The sequence below is a fragment of the Biomphalaria glabrata genome, chromosome 18, assembly GCF_947242115.1.
Source record: "Biomphalaria glabrata chromosome 18, xgBioGlab47.1, whole genome shotgun sequence".
Lineage (NCBI taxonomy): Eukaryota > Metazoa > Mollusca > Gastropoda > Planorbidae > Biomphalaria > Biomphalaria glabrata.
The window spans coordinates 730295-745953 of record NC_074728.1 but is presented as its reverse complement, the minus strand read 5'-3'; the positions used below and the strand labels follow the sequence as shown (position 1 = coordinate 745953).

Below are 15659 nucleotides of genomic sequence, written 5' to 3'. Positions count from 1 at the left end.
GGTATAAATGAAAAAAAAATCACATTAGGTAACCAATAGTGAAGAAGGGAAAATTCTCTGACATTAGATAGCCAACAGTGTAGAGGGAAAACTATCTCAGATAGATAAGGTGGTAAAGGGAAAGCCCTCTGACATTAAATAGCCTACAGTGTAGAGGGAAAACTATCTCAGATAGATAAGGGGGTAAAGGGAAAGCCCTCTTATGTTAAATAGCCAAGAGTGTAGAAGGAAAACTATCTCAGATAAGGGGGTAAAGGGAAAGCCCTCTTATGTTAGATAGCCAAGAGTGTAGAAGGAAAACTATCTCAGATAAGGGGGTAAAGGGAAAGCCCTCTTATGTTAGATAGCCAAGAGTGTAGAGGGAAAACTATCTCAGATAAGGGGGTAAAGGGAAAGCCCTCTGACATTAAATAGCCTACAGTGTAGAGGGAAAACTATCTCAGATAGATAAGGGGGTAAAGGGAAAGCCCTCTGACATTAAATAGCCTACAGTGTAGAGGGAAAACTATCTCAGATAGATAAGGGGGTAAAGGGAAAGCCCTCTGACATTAAATAGCCTACAGTGTAGAGGGAAAACTATCTCAGATAGATAAGGGGGTAAAGGGAAAGCCCTCTGACATTAAATAGCCTACAGTGTAGAGGGAAAACTATCTCAGATAGATAAGGGGGGTAAAGGGAAAGCCTTCTGACATTAAATAGCCTACAGTGTAGAGGGAAATCTATCTCAGATAGATAAGGGGGTAAAGGGAAAGCCCTCTGACATTAAATAGCCTACAGTGTAGAGGGAAAACTATCTCAGATAGATAAGGGGGGTAAAGGGAAAGCCCTCTGACATTAAATAGCCTACAGTGTAGAGGGAAAACTATCTCAGATAGATAAGGGGGTAAAGGGAAAGCCTTCTTATGTTAGATAGCCAAGAGTGTAGAGGGAAAACTATCTCAGATAGATAAGGGGGTAAAGGGAAAGCCCTCTGACATTAAATAGCCTACAGTGTAGAGGGAAAACTATCTCAGATAGATAAGGGGGTAAAGGGAAAGCCCTCTGACATTAAATAGCCTACAGTGTAGAGGGAAAACTATCTCAGATAAGGGGGTAAAGGGAAAGCCCTCTTATGTTAGATAGCCAAAAGTGTAGAGGGAAAACTATCTCAGATAGATAAGGTGGTAAAGGGAAAGCCCTCTGACATTAAATAGCCTACAGTGTAGAGGGAAAACTATCTCAGATAGATAAGGGGGTAAAGGGAAAGCCCTCTGACATTAAATAGCCAAGAGTTTAGAGGGAAAACTATCTCAGATAGATAAGGGGGGTAAAGGGAAAGCCCTCTGACATTAAATAGCCAAGAGTGTAGAGGGAAAACTATCTCAGATAGATAAGGGGGGTAAAGGGAAAGCCCTCTTATGTTAGATAGCCAAGAGTGTAGAGGGAAAACTATCTCAGATAGATAAGGGGGTAAAAGGAAAGCCCTCTGACATTAAATAGTCTACAGTGTAGAGGGAAAACTATCTCAGATAGATAAGGGGGGTAAAGGGAAAGCCCTCTGACATTAAATAGTCTACAGTGTAGAGGGAAAACTATCTCAGATAGATAAGGGGTAAAAGGGAAAGCCCTCTGACATTAAATAGCCTACAGTGTAGAGGGAAAACTATCTCAGATAAGGGGGTAAAGGGAAAGCCCTCTGACATTAAATAGCCTACAGTGTAGAGGGAAAACTATCTCAGATAAGGGGGTAAAGGGAAAGCCCTATGACATTAAATAGCCTACAGTGTAGAGGGAAAACTATCTCAGATAGATAAAGGGGGTAAAGGGAAAGCCCTCTGACATTAAATAGCCTACAGTGTAGAGGGAAAACTATCTCAGATAGATAAGGGGGGTAAAGGGAAAGCCCTCTGACATTAAATAGCCTACAGTGTAGAGGGAAAAAAATTCTCTTACATTAGACAAGAGTGGGAGTGGAGGCTGGGTGGTTAAGCGCTTGGCTTCCGAACCGAATCTCTGTGAAGGCTATGATTTTGAATTTCAGAATTTTTAGGACGCCCCTGAGTCTTTCGTTGGGGAAAGTAAAGGGGATTGGTAGTTGTGCTGGCCACATAACATCCTTCTTGTTAACCGTTGGCCAAAGAGACAGATGACCACAAGGTCTGGAAGGGGAAACTGTTAGACAAGAGTGTAGAGGAAAAACAAACCTATCCAGAAAGATAAATACCGACAGCAATAAGTTTAATGTTGATGTAGGTCAGTGATGCTCAACCTTGTACGGTCTGCGGGCCTTTTTAATTTCCGACACTCGTGTCGCGGGCCACATCAATAGCAATAATTTCTGTAAGCAAGAAGCTCTGTAGTTCGCCTTTACCATCAACTAATTTTCTCGTCAATGGCTAAAATCACCCAACTAGGCGTATATTAGCAATCTTTTTCTTTGCAGCCCAAACCTACAATGTTGCCATATTTTTTAATGTTTTGGTTTCCAACAGCAGCCACTTTGTCTGTACCAGAAAATAAACAGCAGCCACTTTGTCTGTACCAGAAAATAAACAGCAGCCACTTTGTCTGTACCAGAAAATAAACAGCAGCCACTTTGTCTGTACCAGAAAATAAACAGCAGCCACTTTGTCTGTACCAGAAAATAAACAGCAGCCACTTTGTCTGTACCAGAAAATAAACAGCAGCCACTTTGTCTGTACCAGAAAATAAACAGCAGCCACTTTGTCTGTACCAGAAAATAAACAGCAGCCACTTTGTCTGTACCAGAAAATAAACAGCAGCCACTTTGTCTGTACCAGAAAATAAACAGCAGCCACTTTGTCTGTACCAGAAAATAAACAGCAGCCACTTTGTCTGTACCAGAAAATAAACAGCAGCCACTTTGTCTGTACCAGAAAATAAACAGCAGCCACTTTATCTGTGCCAAAATATAAACAGCAGCCACTTTGTCTGTGCCAAAATTTAAACAGCAGCCACTTTGTCTGTACCAAAATATAAACAGCAGCCACTTTATCTGTACCAAAATATAAACAGCAGCCACTTTATCTGTACCAAAATATAAACAGCAGCCACTTTGTCTGTACCAGAAAATAAACAGCAGCCACTTTGTCTGTACCAAAATATAAACAGCAGCCACTCTGTACCAGAAAATAAACAGCAGCCACTTTGTCTGAACAATTAAACCGTTGAATTATTATCAAAAAAAGTAAAGATCTGTCCCCTTTTTCTAGAAGTTTCTTCATTTAGAGTCTACTTGCATTACCACCAAAAGAACACGAACCAAAAGAATGCAGTAATGATGCCCTGTGTTATACACCCAAGATGTCAAGGACACGGCCAGCTTGAATGAATACAAATAACGTCAACTATGGTCGCCGAAAAATAAACGTTTTGAAAACTAATATGAATATAAGACAATATTACATTCGAATGAAATCCATTCATCTCTATTTTTATTTTTCGACACTTTGTTCCGATGTTCGGCGGGCCGGATGAAACTACGTCCGGCCCGCGGGCCATAGTTTGGGCATCACTGATGTAGGTAATGTAACCATATGACTGGTGCAGGTTCAAACTTACATTGGCAAGCTGGCATCATTAGCAATGATACACTTCTCCACAAGTAGATTGAGTGACAGGGGCCGCAAGATAAACAAATGAGACATGGGGGCAGCCATCTCTTCATGCCAATCATCACCTGGGGGGGAGAGATGAAGTTCAGTTAGTTATCTTGGACAATAACTCTGAGACTCATATTTAGAGAATTTTTTTAACTGCAAAATACTCATACAACTTACCTGGTTGAACAAACAAGAGCTGCAGATTATCAAGCTTGAGGTGGAACTTGTCATAGGCAATGTCTGTGAGCTCCATAGGTGATAACTGAAGGCAGAAAACATAAGGAGACAATCAGAAGATCAGGTGACATGGATCTCTCTTCACAACACTTCCAGACAGGTTTCATTATGAAACCACTAGAATAACCAAAAAACTCATTCAATCTATGGCCTCTTTTAGATGCAAGGCAATTATGGATCATCATCATCATCATCCAACTCCATTAGAGTGAGGGCTTGAGAGGCTCAAATCCTCTCTTGCAAAAGCCCTAGACAGAAACCCTGCTGTCTTGCGTAGTACATAAATGTCGCCATACATGTCGAGAATTTAGGTTTCCAAGACCTGTCGAGACGGAGATCAGCAAGTCTGGGGCAGTCAAACAGAATATGAGGCACGGTTTCCTCTTCTTTCCCGCAGCGGGGGCACCGTGAATCAAAATTTGGCCATAGCCGCGAGAAATATGAGCCAACAGGACAATGGCCTGTACTGCACTGTGCTAGCTTGCTCAGGCCTGGACAGCCTCCACCACTTGGAAGTGCGGTCAGGGCGCCTCATGCGCTCCCAGACTCCACAGGCTTTTTGGGACTTGTCCCAGCACTCAAACCACTTTTCCATTTCTGTTTTTTGTATTATAGCCAGGGCTTGATGAAAGCTTACAGCCTGATCAGTGGGTGGAATTTGCCCTCCCTGGTGGGCCAAAGAGTCTGTAATTGTGTTGCCAGTCACATTATGGATCAAACCTGGGCATTAGCTATGGTCTGAACAATGTCACCCCCAAAGCAGTTCCACCCCCCACACACTGATGTCTTAGGAACTGCAGTGATACAGTTTGGGATCAGAAGCACCACACGTTCTGCCAAGGTGAATGTTTCTGTCGTGTTGTCTTTAGATGAGAAAAAAGAGTCCTTGTAATCACAACAGTTTTCCTTAAGAATCAAGAAAGCAGTCTTAATCTTAGTTTGCCCAAGAAGAAGAAAAACTATGCAAATCCCTGGGAGTCAACTTTGAGCAAAATTTAGGAGCTGGTAACCCGTAGGCCCAGCCTGCAGAACACAGAACCCTGGTCCAGACTAAAGATCAGCCCATGCAATAAAAACAGTGATCAATTAGGATACAGGTAACTGTTTGACAATATTAAAGCCACTGTTTATCTATAGCGGAAACACACTGTGTTTAAACCAAGTAATAGCTGAACAGAAAGTAACATGTTAAATTTTTTAATGTGTTTACCTCAAAGAGCTACATAAAAAAAACTTACATCTTTAATGTCTTTGGTGATTTCCTGAGTCTTTTCACTCTTCACTGTCAGTTGGCCAAGATTCAGGAGCAACATATTGACATCCCTGAGATATACAAGAACACCGTTGGAATTCAAAATGAACCAATCATTATAACTATACTATTAAGAAGGGACCTTCACCTTCTATCCCATTGTCTGTTGGACTGTTGTGAAACCACACAAGATTTGTCGACCGTCTTTCTCCTAGGAAGGACAAGTTAAGCAAATGTGGAAACAAAAGATTAGATGACAATGTGGGTATGAGGTTAGCATACTTGACCACTGGCCATGTGTGGGATGTGGGTATGAGCTAAGCATACTTGACCACTGACCATGTGTGGGATGTGGGTATGAGCTAAGCAGGCAGACTTAACCACTGGCCAATGTGTAGAATGTTTCATAAGTGCTTTTATTTTATATGAGCCGAACAAGGAAAATTACAATACTGTTGCCATATGTAACATATTCCAAATTGGATGTATACATCTATAGATGTTAGCAAAATAGACCAAGTTTCAACCACCAGACATGAGAGATTATATTAAAATCAAATATAAACAAGTTTTAGTCATAAGTGGCATATTTAAATTGTTTTATATGTGGGTAAAAGTTAAACTGATTGCATAAAAAGCGGAATAAACTTAAAAAAAAAATATTGTTGATGGAAGGAGTGATTTCCTTTTCAATTAGAACATACAGTCAGGTAGACAGTATTAAGGTGCCACTTTCTCTTGAAGCTATCTGACGCTCACTGGCCTGGGAGCATATTTCCACTTAGTTATATATTTGTTTATAATTATTTTTCTATGATAAATAAAATCATTTGTAATTATCTTTGCTTGCGACTTGATTTTGCTATCATCAGTACAATTATACACCAAGAGGCTATAATTGGTAGGTCATAGGATCTATCTTTGACAATTAGCTTTTCATATAAAAAAAAAGTTAAGTTCCCATTTCAGACCTTGTGATCTATAGGGCAGATGATGTAAGGTCATCTGATTCAGTGGCCCACGGTTAACAAAATGTCATGAGGCCAGCACAACGACCAACCACCTTTTCTTTTCCCTAACTAATGTCAGGTACCCATTAGAGCTGGGTGGACTCAGAGGCACCCTAAAGATCCCGAAATTAAAAATCTGTGTAAACCAGGATCCGAACCCAGGGCCCCAGTTCATATACATGTAGGGACTATGTTGATAGCCATACTTCCTGAACTCTCCAGTTTCTGGTACTATGATGTATGAAGGCATCATCATAATATCAATGTCCGCATACTTTCGCTGTTCTGCCAAGTACATCACCCCAGCGGCTGTCTGTGCCTTAATGTCATCATACTTGGCCATGGCCGCATTGGATAGTCTATGCAGCAAGAAAACAATGGAATAACAATTTGGTTAAAAAAACGAAATTTAGAGATCAATTTTTGTGGGGGCAATTCTCTACAATTTAAAGCGCAGATGAGGTATGACATTAAATTTTCAGATAGCAATAAAAGAGTACAGTAAATTACCCTCCAGAAAAAGTATTTCTTCTTAACCAGGACTATAATATATAGTTATAAAGAAAAGAAGTCAAATGCAACAGAATGTTTACATCTACTTACGCTCTAGACATGGACATTTCAACCTAAAATACTCAATGCATCTACTACACTCTAACAGAAGTGAAATTAGACTGACTCTTAAAATTCTTTCTCAGAACTTTTAGAAGAAAGCTAGCAAGCATACTACAGTATTGTAAGAAAGCTAGTATAAGACCTGTAGGAAGGCTAGCTAATGATATACATAAGTAAACTCTTCTAACTTCATCACAATTGTAAAAGTAAACATATTCCCTGAGAAAGGTAAATCTGTGACACTAAAACATTTTATACATATATGATGATCCAACAGAACATGTTTTTATACATATATGATGATCCAACAGAACATGTTTTTATACATATATGATGATCCAACAGAACATATCGTAATTTTGTATTATATACACACATGATGAAACTACTCATTACACATGTACCAACATTACAATATGTTTTTTTATACTAATCAGAGATACAAGACACCGATAGCAAAGACAAACAGACACAAACACTCTTTTGTTCCCCTGGCAATCAAATCATTAAATAAGAACAATCTGGTATAAACTTTGTCACATGTAAATTATGAGTGAGTCTGGTGTGAATGTACACTTTGGTTTCTTATAGCTATAATGTTTTTTGTTTGGTGTAATGCACAAATTGTAAGACAAATTTCCTTACGGATAATAAAGATTATTATTATTATTATTATTATTATTATTATTATTATTATTATTATCAAATCTTCTACTTACTGTTTCAGCCTGACAGATTCTGGAGGAGTGAAGAAAGACGACATTCCATTGACTGAAATCTGAAAAATAAATACAGAGAATGAAAGCTGAATCTCATCTCTTGTAAAGTAATAGAATCCAGGTGATAAATATATTGTAACCTTCTATTAAAAGTAAAATTATCCACACTACTGGCTGGGCATTTCTCACTTTCTGCATGCAACTTAATGTGTGCAGTGGTTTAGGATTGTAAGTATCACCATGGCATCAAAGTAAAATAAGATCATTTAATTAATATAAAATAATATAATTTAATTAATGGAAATAATTGACAAACAAAAAAAAATGAAGAAAATACAATATTTAACATACACTTTTTCAATAGTTCACGTTTCAGTTGGAAGGTGCTTTTGATACCTACAATACTAACAGGCCAGCCCATAAGGTAAAGCCTTCCATATTTCTTTTTACTAAATAGCTCATCTAAATTGTTTCATTCTTTCTTGTGGCACACCATTCAAGGAGCTTGTCTACCATCTTGTTCATTGTATATTTATATATTTATTATATATTTTTTAATTTCCAAAACATCCTAAAGATGAGCAACCAACATTATATGTTCAGTCCATGTTGATATGGGGATGCTAGACTATAATGCAACTAAAAATTTACCCCACACAGGCAAAAGTTTTTATTATCTTGAGGTAGCTATTTTTATAAAAAGTGATTTTTATCTCTGCTTCAGAACATTTGCCCCAATCTTTTGCCAAATTATTAACTTTTAAATTGGGAGTTTTAAAAAGTATTTCTTATTTGTTAAGTGTAACAACTGATTAATGACATGGTGTGTTGATTTCAATCAGTTTGGAATAACAAACACATTCTCAGATGATGATTGAAAGGATTCTATTTTTCTGTAGATTAAATAGCTGATGTATTATCAATCATTAAACAAAACTCTATGAGCATATAAGAACAACAATACTAACTGCATCATAGATAATCTCTAATGGCCGGAAATGGACCTTCACTCTCGAGTCACAAAGTTTATCTGGAGGGTTGGTTTCAAAGGTCACGGTCAAAAGGGAAACATCCTCTCCAGTGGCTACACCAAACGAGCTAATCAACCTGGGAGTGTAATCTTTCCTTGGTGCACCAGTCACTCGAAGCTTGTCCACTTTCAGGTCTAGCCTGGATCAGGAACATAATAATAAATGAAAACTCAAAGACAAAGTAAAATCATGGAGCGAACAATATTTTTTTTTTTCTATGGCAAACCATTGACTAGGGGATCAGACTAATTTCCCAAAATAAATGCTAAGTCATTAAAGTTTTTTGGCATCAGTGACAGCCAATGATTCCGGTTTACTAATCTTCACCAAAATTTTAAGCCAACTATTAGATAAACACAAAATATATTGTCATTTTTGATGTTGTACTAGATCAAGTGCATTTGAGTATTATTCAAGACTAAGGATCAAGGCTCAGGATGTGTCAGGTCAAGACCAAGTCTGACTGCTCAAGATATAGGAATCATTTAAGTAAGGTTCGAATGTCACTTTAACTTAATACTTAAAAAGGAAAAAGTGCAGGGGTATTGTGGTCAGTATGAGCCAGTCAATACTAACCTTCAACTAGTTTATCATGTCAATACTAACCTTCAACTAGTTTATCATGTCAATACTAACCTTCAACTAGTTTATCATGTCAATACTAACCTTCAACTAGTTTATCATGTCAATACTAACCTTCAACTAGTTTATCATGTCAATACTAACCTTCAACTAGTTTATCATGTCAATACTAACCTTCAACTAGTTTATCATGTCAATACTAACCTTCAACTAGTTTATCATGTCAATACTAACCTTCAACTAGTTTATCATGTCAATACTAACCTTCAACTAGTTTATCATGTCAATACTAACCTTCAACTAGTTTATCATGAACTTAATATTAAATATTTAATGTGATTTCTTTGTTTCAATATTTGGATTTACTCTTGCCATTTACAATACAATCTCTCAAGCTAATCTAGCAAATATTTTATGGTGTAAACATTTTCTTATAGTTTTTATTTTTTTTAAACCCAAATTTGTTGCTCAATAGAAAGGCAATACATTAATAATTAATTAATTAAGAAGTTACATTATGTTACATTGTTCTAAGTTAACAGATCTACTTACCTGATGGCATTGGCTGCAGGCCTTTGCCCAAAACTTGCACAGATTTCTGAGAGTGACAATTTGAGTAGTTGACTTTGTGCAGGGATTCTAAAACAGAAAGTAGATGAAGTTCTGTAGTGTTCTAAAATTAATAGTATGCAATATTTTTAAATGTTATTGTTCTAGCTTTCAATTTGTCAGCTTTCATTCCAACTTTTATTTAAATAATTCAAATTTTCATTTTTTTTTTCAGGACTTGTGCGATGCTGCATTTAATATCCTCAAGTTGCATATTATGGAATCAACATTTTTACTTGGGTAAAAAATTAGTTCAAGATTAATTCACTTTATCTAGGTCACTGAGTATAGAAATTGCTGACATTTATTATAGCTAACAGCAAAAAGACTAGCCCAACTAGGGGGGGGGGGGAAGCCGGGGGGCAATGTTTGTACTTGGTACCATCAAACGACGGTCCATAAAGCACACCACGCAACCTGGTAGCCTTTGTAGGCAGTTGTAAGTCATTATTTTTAGAAACGTACTGAAAGCCTCTGAGTACCATTTAAATTAATTATTTCAAGATGTCTGGTGCTTTTGTAGTGCACTACACTAATGACCTAAAAAAAGAAATGTTGCACTCACTTTTTCTTTTCCATTAAGGTCAGAGACAATTTGTTGAGTTTTGTCACAAGCCTCACTGCTACAAACTGAAAGAAACAAATATATATATATACACACAACATTGATCACAGTTTTGAAAGAAGCAAGACAAGACTGGACTACTGATCAACAATAAGAAAACTGAAGTGATGAAAATTAATAGCAAACAAGAGAGCCCAAGCGTGACAAATAATTTCCTCTATCTGGGAAGTAGGGATAGTAAAGATGGTTGAATTGATGAAGGTATATGAAATCACATTAATAAAGCTACCACTCTTCAGTCTAGTGCTCCAAGCACTCTCTTTACAGAACAAGATCTAAATCTTTAACACTAACAGTCAATCTTTCTGTATGGTTCTGAGACATTAAGAGTCACTCACACAAAAAAAACAACACTCCTGTAATGATATCTACTGTCAGCTTGTGGGAGAGAACCAATCAGAAATCCATAGCCTAAAACATCGAAAAACAAAGTTGAGCTGGATAGGACACACTTAGCAAAAACCAACAGCCATTGCAGCAATTTTTTGTATAGGGCAAACTTAGCAATGCAACAAATGTACACACTTTTTCTCTTACGTACATTAAGGATATTTTTATTTCTAAAATATAAATTGAATCTTAAGTACAGAAGGACATGTATAGGTAGATACAGTGCTCTAAACCAATGTACAAAAAATTGCAAGGTGATCAAGGATTGTAAAGCAAAAGACTGACAGATCTCAACCCCCATCTCGTAAAATGTTGACTTCAGAAAACAAGTTTAAAAGTGATAGTGATATGAATTGATTTCTATGTGATGTTTTAAGAGTCAACAAAAAAATATTTTAAATAAATATTCGGGTTACCTCTTCAGGGTAAGTTGGATCTTTAGCATTCTCATCGTAGCCAATAGCACTGTAGAGTTTAGCTTTCTCTTCTGTTGTAAACTCTTCTTGAAACTTGTCCCCTGAGATCAAGAAACTTTTGTTCTTTAAAAATGATTAATACTATGCTTAAAATTACACTATCATCAGCCATAATCTGTACAAAATGGAAGCATGGACAAGACCCAACTGAGGGACATTGCCCAGATGGCAATCTACTGTTGCAGTCTTATGCTCCAACGGAGGTCAAAAGGATGAAGTCATGTAGGTCTAGATAATCTGTACAATATATTAGTGCTATGTTTTGACTTTATCAGGAAATGAAAGTAAACGTCAAGTTTCTCTATCAGATTTTGTGATCTATAGGGCAAATGACGTAAAGGTCACCTGTTTCTGTGACCCACAGTTAAGTAGGCCAGCACAACAACCAACAGCCTTTACTTTTCTCCAACTAATGTGAGGTACACATTGAGATAGTTGGACTCAGAGGCACCCAAAAATCCTAATATTTTAAGTCCCAGTTTTCACAAGGATTCAAACTCGGGACCTCTGGTTCAGAAGTCAATCACTTTCATCTACCCCAATTAGGAAATACAGAAAATAATTCACCTAATTGTTCAAGGTCGCCCTCTTTTCCTGATGAATGCTTGGCCTGCTCCTTTTTCTTGCCGCCACCAAACCAGCCTCCAAACCAACCACGGCTGCCCTCTTCCTCTCTTTTCTTCCCCAGCTTCACCACCTGAGGAAACAAAATCAACAGAGAGTTAACAAGGCAACCAATTGTTATAACTTCTTTCAGACTTTCTGTATGGATCTGAGACATGGGTGCTGTACAGAAAGCAAGTAAGGCTTCTCAAACCCTTTCAACAAAGGAGTCTGTGCTCCATCAGAGACAAGACTGTGAAATAGCGATGGCACTGCCTTATTGTTTGACACCTATATATTTCCAAATGGGAGGATGGCAGTAAGCAAAAGGCAATATTTTGGGTTATATCTGTGCTGAATTTGTCAAAATATGCTAGGACTCCATACCCGCAAAAAAAAAACAAAAAAAAAAACTCCTTCTTAATCTTCAGACCTAAGACAAGCCTTCAAGTATTATTTCAATTAAATAACACATCTAACAGCTAAGAGTTACTCAATTTATTATATAATTACTAGTAAACAGGACTACCACAAAGTGCAACTAATGTCTAACAAAAAAAAAAAAAAAGTAAAACTTACATTGACCTCTGCCTGGTTCCTGCACAGTGAAATATTGAAGACATCAAGATCTTCTTCAAGTTTCTGTTCAAAAAATCAATGGAGAACAATGTTAATGTGTATAAATATAGTCTGAACTGAAAAATCTACATAAAAAAAATATATAATTACTGCGCTGTAAACATTTTCTCAGACCAATAAATTGCACTAATGAATATTTTGGCTGAGACATTTAAATAAGATCTTTCAAATAAAAAAAATAGTACACAACTAAACATCATGAAGAACTATTCTATACAACTTGTTCTGTTAACAGGGTCATCTATGGTAAATTTTGAAAACAGAGCACAAATCTTATATTCACTACTAACAAAGGAAACAGCTTTTCACAGCACAGTAGTACTGCAGTAAGTTAAATAAGACATCTATGGGCCACATTACCTTTCACTAGAGTGAATCTATGAAATATGTGCATTATGACATTATGTTCCCTGTGACCTAAAGAGGATTCATGAACCAATATGAGTTCACATTACCTAGTAGAGGGTATAGCTAAAAATATTCAATTAGAATTATAGCTTTTACATGAATAAAATAAAGGTGTATAAAAATATTCAATTAGAATTATAGCTTTTACATGAATAAAATAAAGGTGTAAATACATGGCCATTAAACACCCGCTACTAGGTAATGTGAACTCATATTGGTTCATGAATCCTCTTTAGGTCACATTCCCTGTAAACACTAGGATTTTCTCTAAGATCCATTAAGCATATTTTAAATTCTAAATATAAAATGAACCGTAAAGAACATATATAGGTTAGGCAGATGAGGCAGACTGTGCTTCATTTTGGCAGAGCCTGCGTCACTACTAATCCCAAACTGTATCAGATATTCTGTTCCTTTGGTCACATCAGCTGCCTAGAGAGAAAGAAAATGCTGTGTCGACCATATACAATGCCCAGGCTTTCATCTTGCTTATTCAAATACCTAACCCCAAAAACTGGAGAGGACACTCCAGCTTTGTCTTTGGCATCGTCCAAACAGGGAAGTGGCAGTTACCGGTTATAAGCTCAAACGCTCAAATTGGCGAAGAACAGAGTGCCAGGGGCCACTTTCATCTGTCGGTGGGATCCTGGGATCCCAATGGACAGCTACCGCCCGCCTTAAGCTGGGCAACCTCTAGTCATGCTGTCTTCCTCGTTTGGGTAAAGGAGGACAAAATACAATGCTCTAAATCAATAAACAAAGAATTTTATGGTAGTCAAGGATGGTAATGCAAACAACTGACTGATCTCAAACCCCCCCCCCCCCCCCCTCCTTTGTAAATATCATACTAGACAAGTTACCTTTAGACGTTCCTGTTGTTTCACTGTGATTTTATTTTTGGAGTCCAGTTTGACAGTGTACAAGTCCTTGTACTCTCTCACTATCATTCTGTGTCTCTTCATGTTCTGCCAGCTCCACATCTTCCTCCGACGCCTGACAGTATGTTCCAGTACGGCAGAGTAGGCGTGTACCCACCTGGACAGGCAATACAGCAATTAAGCTCAACATTTCATTTGGATTACTCTAATTCTGTAGGGGGGGTGGCTTCAGAAAAACAAAAACAAAGACCCAGTTCTTCATGCAAACATCTCAGGCTACGTTTGCCCTTGAATACTGTCTGATACAAGGTACAGTGGAGAGAAAGAAAGGCTGGCTGGACAACATGAAAGAATGGACCAGTCTTTCTCTTGATATTCTAAGAACTGCTGGTGACAAAAAAACAATGAGGGATCTGAATATGTGAACTGTCCAGTGGCGTAGCTAGAAATTTGCCATCCTTTGGTGGCCCAGGCTTGACCTCTTTGGGGGCCCCTGCATTTTGCATAATATTTAATATTTAATGTAAAAAAAAAAAACTCATTTGGGGTCCCACTTCAAGTGGGAGCCCGGGGAGATTTTCTAATTCTCCCCCTCTCTGCCCCCCACCCTAGCTACCCCTCTGGAACTGTCACAGAATCCTTTACACAGAAAATTTCTCTGAAAAAGTGTTACCTTTATCTTTTTTTTTTATTTCCTTTTGTGTTCTATTTTTAAAACTTAGAAAAATTCAATTTTTCCTCTATTATAGATAAAATTCATCAGAGATATCTAAGTGCTAAAAACAAAATGTCTTCAATAACTTGTTCTTACCATAATTTTGCATTCCCTTTGTATGGTTTATCAGGCCTTGTCTTTTTATACCTGGCCATCAGACTCATCCGTTCTATGGCTTCTAATAATTCTAATATATCATCATACTAGAAGAGCAAATTTTGAGTTAAAATAAATAAAAGAGAGGCTTCAAACAGAACTTTAAATGTCATATTTTTAAAACAAATGACTAAGTTTTTTTAAAGAGATTTTTGTTTTTATTTTACAAGTTTCTGCTGTTCCTTCAGAATGGAAGAAGAATTACGCCCTAGACAAAAACCTCTGCAGGATGGCAGGGAATGGCAATGGGCAGTGTTTGAACTCAGGACCATCAAGATGAAAGTCCAAGGTGGTTACTACTTGACCAGGAAGTCATGCTACTTGACACATCACCACTGAAATGTTTTGCATGAAAAGCGTTGTGACATCAGCCATCCCCCAAATGACACTTAAGACATTCTCTTAAATGAAGATGGTTAAGAGTGATAGTAAGCTAATGAGCTTCTTAAGTTCTGGCTCTACAGGTAATGTTCTGGAGTTCCTGAACATCAAGATTGGAAGACTATAGTGAGCTAATGAGATTCTTAAGTTCTAGCTCTACAGGTGATGTTCTGGGGGTTCCTGGATACTAAGATTAAAAGACTATCTAAATCTTTCTTGTTATGTTTGGTTTACAATGTTGTGGTATCATTGTAGTATATATTTTTATTTTAACCATCGGCTGATTCATAACTTTTTGTTTTCATTTTCTTTAAAACCTAATGAGCATGGTTAAGGTATCTGTTTTAGAACTTTCAATCTAATAATATATGAGAACATGAGAATATATGAGAATATATGAGAACAGATTTTGTAAAGCTTATCTGTTTCAATAGCAGGCAGTTAACTAGCATCTTAAGAAACAAAAACAAATACTATAAATTCTGGATTTCCATATTTCCATTTTTCCTTTAAAGTATAAGATCTAGTTAGAAAAAACATTCAAGTAAACCATTCAGATTAAAAACTTGTTAATCTTAGGGCTGTATAGCAACTAGTTCAATAATATTACAACTTTATTTTTATCTAAAATCTTTAGGGCAACTAGTTGAATGTAATATTACAACGTATTTAACATGAATCTTTAGGGCAACTAGTTGATTGTAATATTACAACTCATTTATCTTAAATCT

General features: G+C 37.1%; 1 protein-coding gene across 28 annotated transcripts in view; it reads right to left on the bottom strand.

Annotated features, from left to right (window-relative positions):
* Nucleotides 1–15659, bottom strand: part of LOC106059486 (intermembrane lipid transfer protein VPS13C-like) — a 142241-nt gene that overhangs the window by 95464 nt on the left and 31118 nt on the right. For all 28 annotated transcript variants that reach the window (XM_056016728.1, XM_056016735.1, XM_056016721.1 and 25 more), the window contains 13 exons: nt 14488–14594; nt 13659–13833; nt 12331–12393; nt 11716–11845; nt 11089–11189; nt 10223–10287; nt 9601–9687; nt 8404–8605; nt 7436–7494; nt 6308–6460; nt 5078–5162; nt 3780–3864; nt 3562–3679 (listed from right to left, as the gene is read on the bottom strand). In XM_056016728.1, the coding sequence (XP_055872703.1) occupies nt 3562–3679; nt 3780–3864; nt 5078–5162; nt 6308–6460; nt 7436–7494; nt 8404–8605; nt 9601–9687; nt 10223–10287; nt 11089–11189; nt 11716–11845; nt 12331–12393; nt 13659–13833; nt 14488–14594 (1430 nt within the window). The remainder of the gene's footprint in view (nt 1–3561; nt 3680–3779; nt 3865–5077; nt 5163–6307; nt 6461–7435; nt 7495–8403; nt 8606–9600; nt 9688–10222; nt 10288–11088; nt 11190–11715; nt 11846–12330; nt 12394–13658; nt 13834–14487; nt 14595–15659) is intronic.